At 42.3% G+C, this 15,386-nt stretch overlaps 1 protein-coding gene across 2 annotated transcripts in view; it reads left to right on the forward strand.

Annotated features, from left to right (window-relative positions):
- LOC306765133 (RNA binding protein fox-1 homolog 3-like) overlaps nt 1-8,758 on the forward strand; it is a gene marked incomplete at both ends in the record, with an annotated part of 222,634 nt that extends 213,876 nt beyond the window's left edge. For both annotated transcript variants that reach the window (XM_079252497.1, XM_079252496.1), the window contains 5 exons: nt 871-1,003; nt 1,793-1,832; nt 4,085-4,143; nt 6,443-6,521; nt 8,714-8,758. In XM_079252497.1, coding sequence (XP_079108623.1) covers nt 871-1,003; nt 1,793-1,832; nt 4,085-4,143; nt 6,443-6,521; nt 8,714-8,758 — 356 coding nt within the window. The remainder of the gene's footprint in view (nt 1-870; nt 1,004-1,792; nt 1,833-4,084; nt 4,144-6,442; nt 6,522-8,713) is intronic.
- Between the last annotated feature and the right edge of the window lie 6,628 nt (nt 8,759-15,386).

The raw sequence follows: 15,386 nt of genomic DNA on the forward strand, positions 1-15,386 counted from the left end.
TAATTGAATTGTGGAAAAGAGCCAATGCAAACCATTGTTTTTCTTTGCAAGGCAATTATTTTTATGAATGAGTTAACATAAAGTGGACTATTGTTGTTTTAATTGGATTAGAATTGAACTACAATGAATTGTATCGAATTGGACTGTGTCCATAAACTGGCTTTCGATGACTTTGTTATGAACTGGTGCTATACTAATAAAGCTGAATTGAATAAAGCTTTCTGGTAGTTGCATTAATGTTTTTCTTTGAGTAAAAACTCAAACTGGGAACAACTTTTCTACAACTGATGGGGACCATTGTTTGCCAACATCTTTCAGCCCAATTTCAGTATCATGTTGCCAGAGATGCTCCCTGGTGGATGTGATGGGGGTCAGGCTAAGGTTTGGCCCTCTGTTGGCCTTTCTGCTGCAGTTCCCTTAAACAGCTAGCCAGGTTGTTCAACAACAGCAATCTACATTTAGTCTCCACCCTCTACCCTGTCCACCCTCCTGCTCTCTTCTTCGTTGCTAGCCCATTGCGTCTAAACTATGCAAAAGCCATGGTGCGAAACTAGTGGTATTGCATCCATTACCTGCCTGGGCTTCAAGGCTGCCCCTCGCCAGGCTTCGGGGAAGGATGCGTACAGCAAATGTGGATCCTTGCTGAGTACGGCACAAAGCAGCGAGCTGGGAAAGGGGAGAGTGCTCGATGAGGCGCACCTAGAAAAGATTAAATCTATTGTTTCCTTGTCTTCCACATAATGCATTCTGTCATAGGGAAAGCAGTGCCACACGTCTCTCTCTAATGTATTCTGTCATAAGGTAAGCAATGCCAAGTCGAGGATGTTCTGTGAAAGTCATTTTCTCTTCCTTTGTGTGCTTCTTCCACAGTAACAGGGTTCCCCTACCCTGCCACAGGCGCTACGGTGGCCTATAGGGGTGCCCATTTGCGGGGCCGGGGCCGGGCTGTGTACAACACGTTCCGCACAGCCCCGCCACCACCGCCAATCCCTGCTTATGGAGCGTGAGTACTGACTATCTAGCCTCTCTCTAAGCATGCAGCAGTTCACTTTACATGTTGGTGATGGTCAAAAAGCATCAGTTTAATGGATCTGATGTTACTGGAAGAATTAATCAGCTATTGTGGTTCATTTGTGTATTTTCAGACCTTGTATGTTTGCATGTTGTTGACGAAGCCAAGATGAGAACTATAGAGAGCTGAGACAGTGTATTACTGGGCAGATCTCACTGGACTGTGACCAGGGTCTATGCTGATCTCCTGGCTTTGTGCAGCCCTGCCTCTTATCTGAAGTAGTCTGTGTGGCCGTGGGAGAGGTCTGACGGAGCCTCGCCAAGGGCCCAGCATAGCTGTCTATCTGTGATTAGATCAGGATCCGTCTTACTGCAGAGGGACTCGCTGCTGAAACCAGGACTAGAAATCCCATGTCCCCCCTCCCTCCCACTCTGGGGCCTTGTGCTACTGATGGCAGCTGGTTGATTTATATAGCAAAGTCATGTGACGAAGCTGCCTTCAATGCTTTCTATTGTCCTCCCCTCCTCTCACCACCACCACCAGCCCTCCTGACGACAACTGCAGCAACTGGAAAGACAAACAACTTTACCGGAGCAGAAAATTGGACAGGGATCTGAAATGGTTCCACCTTTCAGTTTAACGTCATTCATTATTTGTTGTATAGTGCACCAACACCGCCAGAAGCTGACCCAACAGACACACAAATAGTCAAAATAGTAAGAATGTCTGAGGCTGTGACCATTTGAACTAACTCTCCTTTCCTGTTCTACTATTTCACAGGGTGGTGTACCAAGATGGCTTCTATGGTGCAGAGATCTATGTAAGTACAGTTGGCTTTTCTTCCTGCCAGCTTACATGAAACACAAGTAAAGCAGATGAGAAGCCCAGCCCTGGAGACAAAAACGTGATCTCCTCAGCCCCCAGCTTTCACCCAGCGTCTCTGCCAAGCCGGCGTCGATTAGGCCTCTGTCTACTGTGCCAAGAAATCCAACAACAAAATTTAAAACCCCCTCAGCTCCTCCCTCCTCACTCTCCCTCTCTTCCTATGATCTCAGACTTTGGCAAAAAGGCGGACCCTGACTCAGTGTCCCATGTCAAGTCAGGTCATTTGCTCCTTTAGATTTGTCTGGGTCTTTGAGCTGCGTCCCTCCTCCCTCCTCTCCTCTGTGTTGTGTTAACTCAGAGGGCTTGGCTGGGATATCCCTGCCTGCCTCATGGGGGTCTGCCCAGGCCTGAGTGGAGCCGGTTCCTCCCAGCCATCGCCACGAGGGAGATAAGAGGAGCAGCAGATAAAGGGATTTGCTCTCCCTCTGGAGCTGTCCGTTGTAGGCAGGGTCACATCAGGGGCTGGCCCTGCTGCACGTCGCCCTTGACATAGAAGAGCATGGACGCTGTGGAGATAATGCTTAAATTACCACGCCGCCCCACTTTGACATCAGTCCAAGCGTTTGTGGGCAGATGTAATTTGTCCCTTTGATTTCCCCGCTCTCTGCCGCCGTCTGCTGAGATAGCGAGATGACAGTGGGCACAGCAGCCCGGCAGTGACAGTTGCTTCTCACTTTCACCCTGATGCAGACCGGTGTCTGGGAATGAAATGCTAAACCCGGTGATATATGGCTTACACACCAGCCCACATGATAGGACGGTATTTCACCGGCTTTTATGGCAGAGACACCCACCATCATCGTAGAGACCCGGACTGTGCTCTGAGTGATGTTGTTTGTCTCTCACACTCGTTCAGACACATCCAGCTAAGTCCTGTTCACCAGCGTCCCATGACTGAGGCCTGGCCAGGTTGATCCATCGCTCACCCCGTCAACCCAGCCTCCAGGGCTTCACTGCCATTAGTTTTGGCAATGGCCACTGCACTGCTTCAGACTGGCTGAGTGTGCGTGAAGGTCTCAAGTGACCAGAAGGAAGCTGTCCCACAGCCCTCAGTGTCCTGAACAATCACTCAGGAGACACCCAGATGCTGTCAAAACTGAAAAAGTGTAAACGTGCACATGTAAATATACACTACCAAGATTGCGTGTCCTAATACATATGTATGTATCTCCATGCAGAAACACACCAGTGCACACATACATGATTGCACTAACACATACTCTCCATGACAAAATAACAAATGTGCTGCACTGCTGTGTGCAGGATTTGACAATGTGGCGGAGTGATTTATTGGCCCGTGTTTGTTCGAGCTGTTGGTGTAATCAGCACGGTCCCAAGGCATGCCCGTCCCACAGGAAGTCATCTGCCTCAGGCACTGTGACTTCCTGTCCCTCTGGAAAACCTTGATGTGAACTGGAGGGGGGTGGAATCCAATCGGGCTCCGCCCTTGATTTCACGTGCAGCCGCGACCGTTGCCTCTCGGCAGCGCTCTCCGTCAGACGACTTCCCCCTCGACTTTAAAAATGAATGAAAACATGCATTATTAAAAGCCACCTATCCGCCGTATGGACACAGATGGGCACACACTCCAGCGGCTCTAATAGAAAAACAGTAGGAGAACAGCTTCATTTTTCAAAGAGAGTAATAGCGGCACTCCACAGTGAGGTCTTTAATTCTTTCCCCACTCAGGCAAATGAATACAGCGGTCCTGACTCCCCAACAGTTGAACCGTCTTTTGCCTTCTTACTTCATTTGGGAGCCGGGGGGGTCGCTTAAAGGAAAAAGGGGAGGTGTTTAATAATGTAGCAGCAGAGACTCCTCGATTTAAAAACGGTCTGAATTTGGGGAGTTGGCTCACGTGGCCTCTGTTATGCTGTTGCTGCTACTCGAATGTGTGACAATGAGTCGCTGTCCAAATGTGCTGCTTCTCAGAACATCATTCATTCCCCTATTGCCACTTCCTGCCGAACCCACCATATATCAAACAGCACCCTCTGGTGTCTCAGAGGGAGCCTGCAGCTCGGCCGTGTGGGCTGATGACCAAAACACTGTGCAGTGACATTTAACTATTAAGGCAATTTAAAGCTCTGTGTCTATATTGTTGTTGTTTTCTCGTGTATCTGAGTTCTAACCTTTCTGTGTGCAGGTTCAGCTTAATCATTGATTAATACTCTGGTATTTTAACAGGGTGGCTATGCAGCATACAGATTTGCCCAGCCCACCACTACCGCTGCTTACAGTGACAGGTAAGAATCCCTCTCATTCAGCCAAGAGACTTAATGAGATTTCTTATTGAACAAAGAAAATGCTCCTAGATCTTGTCGGTAAAGACAAAGACCATCATGGGGATTTCATGCAGGTCTATTTTTCTTATTTCCTTCCATGCAACTGCAAAGGCGAGATGGATTACTCAATCGAACGTCGGCAAAATGTAAAACTGACACGTTAAATTTAGGGTAAAATGATAGGAACATCTATACCGTGTTCGACAAGCTATCGCCGCTAATGAGAACTTTTACTGACTGAAGCAGAAATAGTCGTAGGAGACTGAAGGACTAGCACAGGCCGGACTTTTGCTTTACATAATTAGTGTTTTCCCAACAATAAAGAACACATCTACAGGCCAAACGCAGAAGTGATGAATGGTGGCTGCTTCATCAGCGTTTTACAATTTATTCTGTGAAGGTTATTTAGGGTTTCCTGAGGTTTTCTTACTCTCATTTTGTCTTCTCCATTAGGCATGCCACCATATTCTTTTTAGCTCCGAGCCAAAAAAACGTGCTCACAGAAAAGACTAACCTTGTTGGACTCTATGAGAAAAGCGGTGATATATGTCGCGACTCTGTGCTTGTGATAGGAGAGTGGGTATATCACTGCGGTATTTATGAATGGCCTCGGGTCTGCAGAGGGGAGATGGACCAGAAGGAGCTCCATCATTTCTGAGTGATGTCACTCTGGTTCAGGTGTGCTCTGTTTGAGGAGGCGTCGCTGATTCATTTCGGCCCCTGAAAGCTGTTGTCAGCTGGGATGTGGGCTGGTTTGGGAATCTAATCTGGAAAGGATTGAGCATGTCACTTGTGATAACGTACACCCTGCCCGAGAGCCTGAAGATCATATCGATAATGTAAGATTTATCAGGCCTCTCGGCGGCTCGAATTATGAGCAGCCGTGCTCAGCGAGAGCAGAAATTGGACAGCGTTTTTTTTCCCCCCCCCTTCTCCAGAGTGATTTAATTCCTGTTTCTCTTGCCCATACTTTTCTCTAAGATTTAATATAATTCTCCCCCAAGTTGTTTGTTTTGCGTTGTCTGTTTGTTTCCTTTTGAATAAGCGGTCATGCCCATTGGATCAATAGGGGTTTGTCTGTATTGTCTCAGCAATACCTTATCAGACTTATCTGTCAGCCAATCATAAAAAAAAAAAAGGTCGCCGGGATTGCAGGAGGCGTGTGAAACCCCTGTAAAGAAATGAAACATTTATTATCTGAAAAGCCTACAGTGCTCACTGGCTGCATTACCAAAGCCCTTTAAGTAACTAAACAGTTCATAGCAGCATGTGTGATGGATCAGAGAGCCCCTGCTTTGAGCTCTGTTAGCTTCCAGGCAGCACCGCTGAGGCTCTGTGACATTGGACGGGGTGGTTTGACCTACCGGTCATCGGCGGTGCCACTCTAGTGAGAGTCATTTTGTAGACATATTGGAGTTAAAGGGCCTGTGGTGGTTCATTGCTCGCTGAAGATAAGAGAACCACGGAGACTTCCTCTGACCATCTCGTGGCACTGGCCCACTCCCCGGGGAGCCTTTCCGATTTCCCTTCCTGCTCGCTGACCTTGGGTGCTGCTGGACTCAAACGGGCCGAGCCATATTTAGATCTTATATAACTTGACGTAGCTCGTGCGAAAGGCATGACTGCTGCATGTCTTGTTGTTTCCTTTGGGAGATTTTTTTTTTTTATTCCTGGTTGATTTGGTGCCCTCAGTCCTTGGCTGGGTGTGCCTTATCTGCACTGTGCAGACCCTCATTTGCAAGCATCCACTGAAGGAAAAAAAAGAGGGGGGGGAGTAAATAGAGGAATATGTGAAGTTGAATAAATAAATAAATAAGGCAGACACATCTTGTCCTGTCTTAGAAGGAAATTGGAAGGATTAGTTCCAAACCAGCAACAATGAAAAGACAGGGGCGTGAGCCCAGTGTGCAGCCTGGGTAAACAAGCACAGGGTGAGAGACCAAGCCCTCCAGCACCAACTGTGTTCCCTCTTTGCATCTCTCTCCTGCTGTCTCCCCCTGCTCATTACCTATTCCATCCACCTAATCAAGATGACAACGAAAAGACAAGTATAATTCTCCAACCTTTGAACTCCCCCTTTGTGAGGCACCTTGTATAATGCAGGAAGCCCAGGAGGCCAAAGAGGAAAATAATTGATTGTGTTAGAGACTTGAAAGAGTTGACTTGCGGGGTTGAGCATTAAACAAGCATGCATAAATGTTCTGCTCCTCTCGTCAATGATAGATCAATGACCGTGTTCTTTGTGCCTCCTGTTGTGCAGCTATGGCAGAGTCTATGCAACAGCAGATCCCTATCACCACACGATTGGCCCTGCAGCCACATACAGTGTGGGGACCATGGTAAGTCCGTGAGAGCGCCGCCCGGTCCTGTCTGCACCCCTGTCTCCAACATCATGACACTAGCTGGCACACACTCCAGAATGAAGACCAGAAACCACAGCGGTCGCTGGTTTTTATTCACCAAGTCCCCATTAATTGATTCAATTTTTTTTGTCATGCAATCTGGCACACCCAAGTGGAGCTGAGTAGTACTGTGAACCCCCCAGCATGTGGAAGTTGGCTCCGACATTTAGTGCAATAAACATATTGTTATGCCACACAAGCTCACCTCATGCATTATTGATTTGACACAAGTTTCTTCTATGAGAATGATCACTGCAGTTTTTGTTGTTGTTGTTTAACACTTTGCTTTTTCAAGCTTTCTCTTCATTTTTACATCATTCAACTCTACTGTGAGTTGAATCATCTTTTTTTTTCTTCCCCCCCCATTCAGCCAAACTTGAAGAGATGAAGTTGAATTGTTAATGTCTGTTTTTAGCTAGCTTTTGCAGCTACTGTAACATCAAAGATGAAAAGTGATACTAAATAAAAGAGCTTTTTTTTATCTATTTTTTTTCTCTCTTTGGTTTTGTTTTTCTGGCGGTGAGGGGATGGGACCGGGCTCACAGACCAAACCTAGAGATTAAGGACCATCAAACGCATGCAGCAGTGTGCCGTGGGACATAAACAAGAGAGCAAGATGGAGGAGGGGAGTCGTCTCACCCTCCTCCTCTGCCCACAAGCTTGATCGGAGGCGTGCTCTCTGCTTGAGAAATGACTTAAATTTACCATTCCGGCATGCATGCGATTTTTCAACAGCAATAAAAAAAAGAAAAACAGCATCCAGTTCCCCGGTGCAGCTGCTAGCTAAAAGCTTTCATTAATTAAGACATTTCTTTCTCCCTCTTCATTTACTTAATTAAAAAAAATGTGCTTGAATGTTTTTTTTTTATTATTATTTCTTCTTTTCCCTCCAAATTTCCTTCCATTTCTCCAACACATGAGTCGTCCTCGCAGTGAAACTAGAGGATGGGATCTGGCCCCCCTAAAAATATCATAGCTAATGCTGTGTGTGTTGGGAGCTCGGGGAGCTAACACAGACTCGAGAAGGTGTGTGTGTATGGTGTTGAACAAATAGTGAGGCTACTGGGAGACGTGCTGTGCAAAGACCAACATCTAATAAACTCCTGAGCTACAGAAAAAGACCAGTTTGGTTCCTAATTCTTTAATCATATTTGATTAATGCTTTTCTCCAGCAGTGCAGTCATTTTTGCATTTAAAAGCTATACAATAATTAGTTCCTCTGAGGTTGGAAGTTCTCTTTACTCATTTCCAGCTTACAGAAGCATCTCATATGGATAAAAGTTTTGTACAAGCAAGAGGACTCCCTGAAATTAGGCAAAAATTAGCCTTTGAAGACATTCAGTAGCCTTTGGAGTTTGTCTGAAATCCTAATTGCAACAGAGCCACATAGAGATGAGAGGAGGGAGTGTGTGTGTGTGTGTGTGTGTGTGTGTGTGTGTGTGTGTGTGTGTGTGTGTGTGTGTGTGTGTGTGTGTGTGTGCATGCATGCGCAGGTGTGCATGCATAGGCCTACTTGCATGCTTTATGTGTGTCTGCCCTAGATACTTGAGCATGGTGCTAAATCTAAGGGCTAATTTCCTGTGGTGGTTTGCCCCTTCAGAAAGGTGCAGGCACCTCTGCTAGACATGAAAAGGAGCTGTGATTAAACCTCTGAACCTATTCTGCTTTTTGTTGAATGTCTGATATTGTTATGGCCCTGCAAGGAATGACTTTACTCCAGAAAAAAAAACAAAAAAAAACCCAAAAAACATTTTTTTCGTGTAATTATAAAGAGGACCAGTGTTTCTATGACTTTCATCCAATAAAATGCTGCTTCTTCTTCTTCTTCTTCTTCTACGGATTATAAATTGCACCAGCTAAGCTCCAAATCCACCAATCCACTTCAACTCCTGGTGACCCTGTTCCTAACACACACTCAGTGCATGCAGTCAGGCAATTTACGCAGCAAAACCAATTATTGGCTTAAACATATCAAAGTATCAATTTGCCTCGTGGCCATTTGGATACGAAAAGTTACTCCGATGTGACGAGTCGTCGACTCTTACGGAAGGAAATTTGTAGAGAAAGAGAAACCAACTAAAGCTGTCACCTGAATACTGATTGGTACTTTTTCATCTTTGATGTTGCAGGCTAGCCTATACAGAGGAGGGTACAGTCGCTTCACTCCCTACTAAAAGAAAGAAAAAAAGCGAGAAAAGACAGAGACATTACTCCAAACAAACACACACACACACACACACACACACACACACACAAGAACTATCTTTAAAAAAAAAAAAAAAAAATAGAGAAATACAAAACAAGCGAACACCCGGTCCTTGGTGGAGAGCTAAATCAAACAAAAAGCTTCCAGGTCCACATGCTGAGCCCCTCCCCTGACACCCTCTCAAGCAGATATTACTACAACAACCTCTTTGATGTCATCATTGGTCTGCTCTTGTTTTGTATTCATTTTGTGCTTCTAGTTTTCTTTTGGAAAGTTTTATGCACATGTGCATTATCTCGATTGCTGTATATGGGTGCTGTGTCACCATAAACAATGTGAGCCTACTGCAGCACGCATGATGCATGCTCAGAGGTGTGTGTACGCAGCTGCTGTCATCTGACTAAGAATATACTGGGACATTTCTACGGTACATAAACGCTAAACAAGCAGGAATCAGGTTGATGCTAATCAACGCCCCATTTAAGTACTTTTCTAACCTTTATCTTCCGTGTTAATGTGTAGAAATAAAGACGTACGGGTCTTAACGCTGACTAACATGCCCGGTAATTCTTAGCTCAAAGACAGCACTGCTCTGACTGCTTTTTCTTTTCTTTCTAAACGTTAAGAGTGTCCTACTGTTGTGCACTTGCAGTGGAGCCTTACAAGCTGTACAATGTGGTATGACAGCATGCAGAGTAAAAGGGTCATGAAGGTCAGAATTCTGTCTTGAACTCACAATGCTCACGTGGCGACCCAGTCTCCTGCAAATCACCGTGTATGCAACTGTTCTGCAGCGCTGCTTTGGTTTGGAGGGGGGAGGGTTGGTGGTGTTGTATACATACAGCCGAAGGTAAATATCCTGGATGAGCATTTGCTTTTCCCGCTGGCGGCCTGGGTTCATGTCTCATCTCATGCTCAGTGGTATTTTTAAAATTTTATAGGACCAATTGGAAGTGATCACAAACCAAATGAAGCGCGTGCTGTAAGCTGCTCTAAGGGTTGCTGGTCTTTTATTTCATCCTACTGGTAAATGCCCACAACCACGTTAGACATTATACAAGTGTTTTGGATAGTTTCAGGGGTAAAACAGAGCAGTGAAGTCCCTTATGTAAAGCAAAGAGAAGATTATCATCGTTCTACACATTAAATTCATGGCGTGTGTGGAGGAGCAGAACCAGCCCTATTAAACAACGAGGAAAACTATTAAAAACTAAAATTCAGCTGAGACTGCGGCCCATAAATGAGATTTATTACAAGACTGTTGTAATGGATTAGTGCAATTACATTAGTCAATCGACAGGCAGCTTCCAGCTTTGAGAAGTAAAGACTTTGCTGCTTTTTGCTGCCTGTTATTATTTACTCTGCTTTTTGGATTTGCGCTTGAACAAATCGAGCATTTTGGAGACATCACCTTTGACTCTGGGAAGTCATGATAAGCATACTCAACTATTTCGTTTCACACTTGACTGACTAAATGAGTAAACCGGTTAATCACATTAGCATGACAGTACGCAGGGATTTTGGTATTGTGCGGTTTCCCCAAAAAGGCCTTGTTGAGTGCAAAATAGTCGCACATGAAGTGAATTTGCAGAAGACGTGGTCGCTTATTCTCACTAATACACAGTGGTGTTTTTAACGCCACACACACACGCACGTCATAGTGAGATGAATAAAGCCAGCAGAAGGCTCTCCTATAAGTCACTGGTATGTTTTCTTTAAGCGTTGCACAAGATGTTTTACCTCAGGATAAACTAACTGAACTTCAGAAACTAGGATACAGTGCTACTTCTCAGCAGGCAGGACAGTTTTGTTTCCAAACACAACCAGCAGGTTTGTCCTCTTTCAGCTCCAAGAAGAGCTGATTTATGATTTTTGTTTGTTTGTTTGTTTAAGTGGCGACCCAAGAGAGGATGATAAAATAAGACTGTACTGTTGTTCTTTACTAAAACTGCTGTATTATATATATATATAGACATATACTGTATAACACATTTTACACTGTATACACACTGAAGTACAGGAAGATATTATATAAAAGCACCCAGGCGTTAGGAGATGCAATGTAGGTGTGTGTAGAGAGCAGAAGTGCTCGCCTCTTAGCCGACATAAAGTCACCGCATTGGCTTCTATTTGTGCTACGTGAGGTGGATTTTAAAGAGAATCTCTGTGTAGCTTACTGTTAGCTGTCAACATTTCAGAGCAGCTATGGAAACTCAAAGCTATTGCCAATAATATTTAATTTACATGTACTCACAGAAGTGTTTGTGGTCCTAAAAAGAAAAGAAAAAAAGAAAAGAAAAACAAAACAAAAAAAAAATGTTTGTTGCACTTTATTTGTTTTTGGTTTTTCAATACTTTCTGAAATGTAACATATTTATAAAAAAAATAAAAAAAAATCTCATATACGGCTAGTTATGTTTAGTCAAGATGTTAAAAATGATAAAGTAATGTTGTATATCAAAAGAAAAAAAAAATATCTCAGTCAAAGAAAATCTCTATTGGGGAGGGAGGGTTGGGGGGGTAAAAACAAAACATTGTTCTTCCTTTTCTATGCTAGTATGTATGCTCCACACCATTTGGAGTTTTTATAAGAAGAAGAAAAAAACAACAACTTTGAATATTATTTTTATCATTTGCAAACAGGAGCAGCAGAGCAAACGTGTGGGTGTTCAGTTAGTGACCACTATTAGTTAGCTAGACTGGAATGAAATAGATTTGTTTTCTTTTTTTTATCTGAATGTGTGTGCCTATGTGCTATATACAGACAAATATATATAAAAATAGATATATAAATATGCATCTGAATGTTTGACTGTGTGACGGAGGAAGGAGGGAAGGGAATGCAGTTTGCTAACGTACTGTAGTTTCCAGTGCGCTAACAGTTTGGCATGACTTCACTCCGAGTCCTGGTAATAACATCGCAATGTCAAAACTGTAACCTCATACAACGAGAAAGTAGCAAACGACAACGACGATGGAACATTTTAACCTCTAGAACCTGCAGTAGTTCACAGCACAATAAAAAGCTTATATCGTCCTGTGTTCGTGTACTCAAACGACCCACAGCGTTGGAATTGCGCAGCAGGAGATGAAAAGTCGGCCAGCAGACTGATTATCTATCCAGTAGTTTTGCTTTTAGACTTTCTGTCCTCAACCAAGTCAAACTTCGTTTTCAGTCACTTTGAGCTTCCACTATGATATAAAATCCTCTTTATTTGCAACGTTACTTTAACTTGGTTGCAAAGCATTGAGTAGCATCTGGAAAATATCCTGCAGTTGTTCTGGGTGGGGATCGGAATAAAATGTAACAGAACGATTTATAGAAGCTGGTTGGGCTCAGAATGAAAGCGCGAGTTGTGGCGGAGCTGCAGATCAGAAATAAAAAATGTTGGTTTGAGATGAGATGCAGGAATGACGTATCCTGGCTACATTTTACAGCATTTCATGTCACGACGCTACATGGGTAAATGTAGATTATCGGGTTTAGATGCGATACTTAGTTGTCTGACTTTCCTGCTTTATGTGATTAATCGTGCGCTTAGTGCCATAAATCTGCGACGTGTCCGATGACCAGAGATGGAGTTGTTACAGTCAGAGAGAAAGTTTAAAATTAGCTTATATGGAGAAAAATTAGGTCGGGGGTGTCCACAGTCAGCTTTCCATATATCCCTGCTCCAACGTACCTGACTCATATTAAATGCATCCAGCAGCCTACAAAGTTCTGCACAACGATTTATTAATTTGAGTCAGGTGTGTTGGAGCAAGGATATACTGAAGACTCTGCAGGATTGTGGCCCTCGGGGACCGGAGCTGGACACCCCTGAAATAGGCCGAATTGATCAAAGAACAGAAAATCATTTAAATTTTCCATCAATCATTCATGAGCTAATCTGAATGAGCACATTTAATATCACAAAGTACAAATCAAATATCAATTATTAACTAGTGTTGAAATATTAAAGGCGTATGACGTCACATTATTAAAAGTAAGATTTAGGAATGTTTAAGGATATTTCTGCAGATATTGATTCAGAATCCATGTTGGGATTTTTTTATGTCGGTTCTCTGATGGATCCACATGACAAAGTGAATCCACAAATTCTGATAGAAGCTGTGAAATTTGACGCATTAATGGTTTAAAATCCATTTAAATAATTACTTTTGAGATTTTCGGCGCATAAAACTTCCATATTTATTTTTTTTCCTTCCCGCAAATCGATTACAGCTTTAATAATAGTTCATCCAGATGATTTGTGATTCATACAGCCGAAATGGACTTTTTAATCCATTACGGTCATCAGAGTGTGGTGAGACACTAATTTGATTTTGGTAATTACGTTGAATGCTAAGGCATTAGCATATGCAATGCAATTAAGAGAAAATAGAGATCTGTTTGTGAATGTAAGTCCAAATAACATCTCACCACGAGAAAGACTTTTCTTTTACATCATTAAAGGCTTTTTTTTTTTCCTTTTTCCATTGTCATGTTATTACTGGGACGAGTTTGAGTATTGTCATCAGGATTTACTCCTAGCAGTCTGCACGGGTTTGTCAACAGTTTACAGAAAAAGTTTAAATTAGCATTGTTTAACTGTTTCAGTGTCAGCTTATCAAGGCTTAAATGTTGAAGATATATCATATTACTAACTAGCAGTCTGTACTGTAGAGGTCTGATGCATTTTATTACGCTTACAGTAAGTCAAATGTGAATTTATAGAAGAAACATTTAAATTTTTAGGATTTTTATTTATTGATTTTGCTTTATTGTATCCCATAACCAGCTTAATATGCAACCAGTCCTCTATTTGATCCATCTGTTTACACTTATAAATAGTAGTATTGAGACATGTTTACATATGAGAAGAAAAATACTCTTTATGCATCATTTATATTTACAAGTATTCACTAAGCCCTGATAAGCTGGCAGGTGAATTTATTAATCCACCTAAAATATTTGTACAAAAGAAAACCGAGCAAAAAAGTAACAGCACTTGTAAATACATTTAAATGTATATACACATAAAGTATATCACGATTCTCTGAGTAACTGTTTTATATGTATTCCTATATGAAGTGGGGTCATCTGTGTATTTTCAATTCAGCTGAACTTGTTCTTGAACTCTATGTAATTTCTATGAGAATATATTGTCTGAAAGGTGTAAAGTAATTTTCTTTTGGGTTCATTTCATAGGTAAAAGTATACTATTATAAGCCTTTTTCCTTATTCTTGAAATATTTTTGTTGTCAGTATGTGACATATAAGTAACCTGATTGTTTTCTGAGTGTCAGAATAAAGCAGTTATAAGAACATCATGTCTGCCTTCAAACATGGATCGTGTTGTTGCAAAATCTGATTGTTTTTTTTTTTATTTCCCTGTCTCTTTTATTTCCCCCCCTTCGTGTATGTGCGTTATTTGTTTCTGAGACTAAAAACAGAATCTGACTCTCGCTTATTCCTGCTGGTGTCTGGCCACACAGATCTGTAACATCCAAGGAAAACTTAGAGCTTGGAGGGAAAAAGCTGCAGTTTCAGAACTTTTTGCCATTAAAACAACTATTTTAGATCTATCCAACTGAGGCGAGCTTTGCGGCTTCATTAGCTAACACCAATCAGAATTTTTCACACAACCTCTCGTTTCTGGATAATGACTACGTACAAGCAGCTTCCAACCGGCTTGAACTTGATTACTTCCTCTGTTTGGGCCACCTCTGCAGATGCGAAGTAAAGAAAAAAATATAAGCTTCACATACTGCATCAGTGGCACCGTTACTTCCCCACATACACTACACCAAGGCTGCAGGTTTTCAGTATTTCCCTGCTCCAACACACCCGAATTGAATGACTCAGGTGTGTTAGAGCAGGGAAAATGTGCAGGACTGTGGTCCCTGTTGGACTGTGGTCCCTTTCGGACTGAACTCAGTAGTCCTAGACTAAATATTAATCACCAAACAGCTGCCTGGAATTAGCAACATGCTAATGTTCAGTCTGCTCAACATCATGACAACACGGCCAGGAAGCCGCAGTATGGCGTCCGGCACATGTTATGTGGAAAATAAGGAAATATCACACTGGAATTATTGTATTTGCAATTTTTAATCAATAACTTAAAAAAAAACTTTCTATTAGTGATTAAGTTCTTTAACAGTGAAAGATGCAGGTGTGGGTTTCGGTCAGTAGGTGGCACAGTTCTACCGTTTAGTGGGGCTGAATTTTATTGAGTAAAACAAGTAAGAACAATATTATTATTACATTATATATCCATCATATTATATATTATCATATATTATTATAAATGTATCATATTTCTTAAAGAAATATGCATCACTCTTTTGCATCACTTTATGGTTAAAAACTAAACCCCGTTGTACACAATCTGATTCTTATCTTCTACCCCCTGGTGGATGTCATTGGTACTGCATCTATTCTGACCGTAAACAGAAAAACAAATTTTCACAAATCCAAATTATCTTTGATTATCTAGATTTTCTTTCAACTATTAAGGGCAGATGTTAAGGGCTTAAGTAGCAACATGTAGATGTACTCGGAAGTATTCAGATATAGAGATATAAGTTTTCTTATTTAACCTTTAGTTTGA

This window comes from Telmatherina bonti, assembly GCF_933228915.1.
Source record: "Telmatherina bonti genome assembly, chromosome: 14".
Classification (NCBI taxonomy): Eukaryota; Metazoa; Chordata; class Actinopteri; order Atheriniformes; family Telmatherinidae; genus Telmatherina; species Telmatherina bonti.